The 3,357-nt window shown below is 38.6% G+C and overlaps 1 protein-coding gene across 1 annotated transcript in view; it reads right to left on the bottom strand.

The window, feature by feature from the left end:
- The window catches only part of LOC110278578 (protein FAR1-RELATED SEQUENCE 5-like), a 28,121-nt gene extending 25,504 nt beyond the window's left edge, over positions 1–2,617 (bottom strand). Inside the window, exon 1 of the mRNA XM_052258291.1 lies at positions 931–2,617. Coding sequence (XP_052114251.1) covers positions 931–2,617 — 1,687 coding nt within the window. The remainder of the gene's footprint in view (positions 1–930) is intronic.
- Between the last annotated feature and the right edge of the window lie 740 nt (positions 2,618–3,357).

Below are 3,357 nucleotides of genomic sequence, written 5' to 3'. Positions count from 1 at the left end.
AATTAGTGACACTTGAGTTATCTAATTCCTTTGTTGATTGGTAATTGGAGAGATTGCTAATTGGTTTGGAGTGCACTAAAGTTAGTCTTTCCTTGGGAGTTGGCTAGGACTTGTGACTCAAGTCAATTCATCCACTTGACTTTCCTTTATTTAGTAAGGGTTAACTAAATGGTAGCAATGAACAATTCTCATCACAATTGAGAAGGATAACTAGGATAGGACTTCTAATTTTCATACCTTGCCAAGAGCCTTTTATAGTTGTTAGTTTATTTTCATTGCCATTTACTTTTCATGATTCTTATCCAAAACCCCAAAACACATTTCTAACCAATAACAAGGCACTTTATTGTAATTCCTAGGGAGAATGACCCGAGGTTTGAATACTTCGGTTTATAAATTTTAGGGCTTAGAAACTATACTTGCAACGAGAATTCATTTGTGAAATTCTAAACCGTCAAAAATCCAATCATCAAAAATGGCGCCGTTGCCGGGGAATTGCAATGGTGTTGTGTTATTGGTTATTGTATATATGTGAATATTGTGAATATGTTTGCTTTTTGCTTCTTTGTTAGTTTTTAGTTTGTTCTCTTTATTTGTTACTATTTTTTTGTTTTTGCCCTCTCTTGCTATCATGAATTCTCACTTTGGCTATGAGTGTAGTTACAATTATGTTGTAGGTGATGAGAACTTCAATGAGGATGTGTATCAAGGATGGAACAATCAAAGGTGGGAGGAGCCATATGCTTATGATCAATCTTCATGGCAACAACCTCCACCAATGCACTATGAAGAAGAGCCATTCTATGATGCATATCAATCCAATGGTTATGGTGAATCTCCTTGTGACTTTCAAGAACCACCAGCATATGTGCAGGCAAGAGCATCTGAATTCATCATCTATCTCCCCCCACGAAACGTTCCATGATCTACCTTGGCAATACATGGCCACCTCAAACAATGTACATGTGCTTGTCTTCTTCGAAGAAACTACTCTGACATTGCTAGCTAGTAATAACACCTCCCGAAATAAGACAAAGACCTCTCGTGTGTATACTGCTGCTGCAAACCGCTCTAACTCCTCCAATCTTGTTTTCACAACCGGTTCTCCATAAGCAGATTTGTAATCAGCAACCACTACTCTTCTACGCATGAACTCTAAATACTGTTGGAAATGCTTAATAAATTCCCTCAAGTTGTAGCCGTTGTGTATAAACTTCCCTATCTGCATATTTAGCGCCTCACACCTTGATGTTGTCTTGAGCCCAGCAAAGAACTTACCCCTAATGTGGGAATTTGACCACATATGTTTCTTTTCATACATATCCTTGACCCATGAATTTTGTTGCAACCCAAATTCTTCAATTGCATCATTCCATATATCTTCAAAGTCATCGACCTCCAAATCCCCCATTAAACAAAGACGAAACTTGGTCATAAACCGTGGAATACCTACTCGAGCGGTCGCATTGCGTAGCAAGTGCCAGCTGTACAATCTATGATGTGCTTCTGGAAATACAACTTTGATTGCACTTTTCATGGCTTGATCACCGTCGTTAATAACGGACTTAAGAGCCTTTCCTTTCATGGCCTCCAGAAATACCCGAAGCAACCACACATAGCTTTCCTCCCCTTCCTTTGAGAGAACCGCGCATCCAAACACAACATTGCGCATGTGGTGATCCACGCTAGAGAATATCACAAAGGGACATTTGTACTTATTCCTCCCATACGTTGCATCAAACCCCGTAACATCTCCGAAAACATTGAAATCATACTGACTTGCGCCATCACACCAAAATATATTGTGGAGCCTCCGTTGTTCATCCAACGAATACTTCCAAAACATACAGGGGTCACGCCTCTTCAACATTTGTAAATACTTGAGTGCATTATCCGTGTCGCTTGCTCCAGCTCTTCTTTGCTTCTCAATTACATTATAGATGTCTTTCACCTGAAACCCAACCATCTCGAATCCACCACTTTGGTTTGCAAAAGCCTGAAATATTGTCGGAACTCGAAGGCCAGAGCTTCTCAAAGTATTAATCTGGTGTAAATCCCTCATTTTTATTGCCCGGTGAGACCGCATCATTCCCCTAAACCTTGCCTCCAACATGTCATGGTTATGTTCATCGGAGAAAAAGTCAACGTACCATCTCCCATTTCTCAAGTCAACATGAACTTTTATCCGCGCATTACAACCGCATCGCGTTACTGGTCTAGGATCCATCTTCCTATCATTTCTGTGAACATGCTTTGCATCTCGTTCACCTTGTCGTGAGCATACAAAAATTTGCCATATAATGTCACCCTCAGATCCTGCCTTCTTGCAGCGCCCTACCTTCGACCGCCATATGGAAAACCCCTTAATTCGACCGTACTCGTTATAGAAGTCGTAAGCAGTTTTCAAATCGACAAACTCTATCATCATAATCTCCTCAGCTCGCAACGCATCAAAATCAATTGCACCAAACGAACCTATTCCATCGAGAATGATGACATCTCTTTGATCGTCTGACTGACTAGCACCAATCGGAACGGATTCTGTTTCTGCAACAAAGGTTTCATTTTCTATCGGGTCCTCTTCCACCTGAAACAATCCATTACCATAGCAATACATAGTTGATGCCAAGAGGTTGTCCTAAAAAATACTCTTACTTCATTTTCCATCAAGATTACGATGATATGCTTACCCCTGCAGTGACATTCTCCTGAAAATTAGATGAAACCTCCTAGGTCCCCTCCATTGTTACTCGCCAAATCCCAAACCGCTAATAAATCGGAAACGAAAAAACCCAAGGATGAGAAAACAAAGAAAAGACATCATAAATTTATCTAACCAATCTTATGCCTTGTTAATTCTATTTTTTTATAGAAGGAATGGAGAAGACGTTGGAGCCATCATCACAAATCACAAATGGTTATGTTACTTAAGACTATCTACAAAACAAATATCACTTATCAACTAAGAATAACATAGGTAAGAAGTTTCATTTTGATACAAATTCAAAATTAGAAATGAAAGGAACATAAGGGGATTTTCTTTGCTTGCCTTTTTTTTTGTAAGAATGACATAGGGAAAACAATATAACAGCTACAATTTTGTTTTTCTTTTCTTTATTCTCCTTTTTTTTTTTCAGCATGGTTCATATCTTGTTGCTAATGGGGGCTCCAAAGAACAATCCCTTCTTTACACACACACAACAAAAAGAAAAACAACTCACATATATAAACTAAAAATATTTTTATCCAAAACAAACAATCAGAGGAAGCCAAAATGAAACAATATTTTTATCCACACATTACTGAGGATGGGTAGGTTGAAATACTAAAGTAAAAAATAATGTGAAACCTGTTAGG

The sequence above is a fragment of the Arachis duranensis genome, chromosome 3 (genome assembly GCF_000817695.3).
Source record: "Arachis duranensis cultivar V14167 chromosome 3, aradu.V14167.gnm2.J7QH, whole genome shotgun sequence".
Taxonomy (NCBI): domain Eukaryota; kingdom Viridiplantae; phylum Streptophyta; class Magnoliopsida; order Fabales; family Fabaceae; genus Arachis; species Arachis duranensis.
Note: the sequence above shows the minus strand (reverse complement) of the source record. Positions and strands in the feature narration are given on the sequence as shown.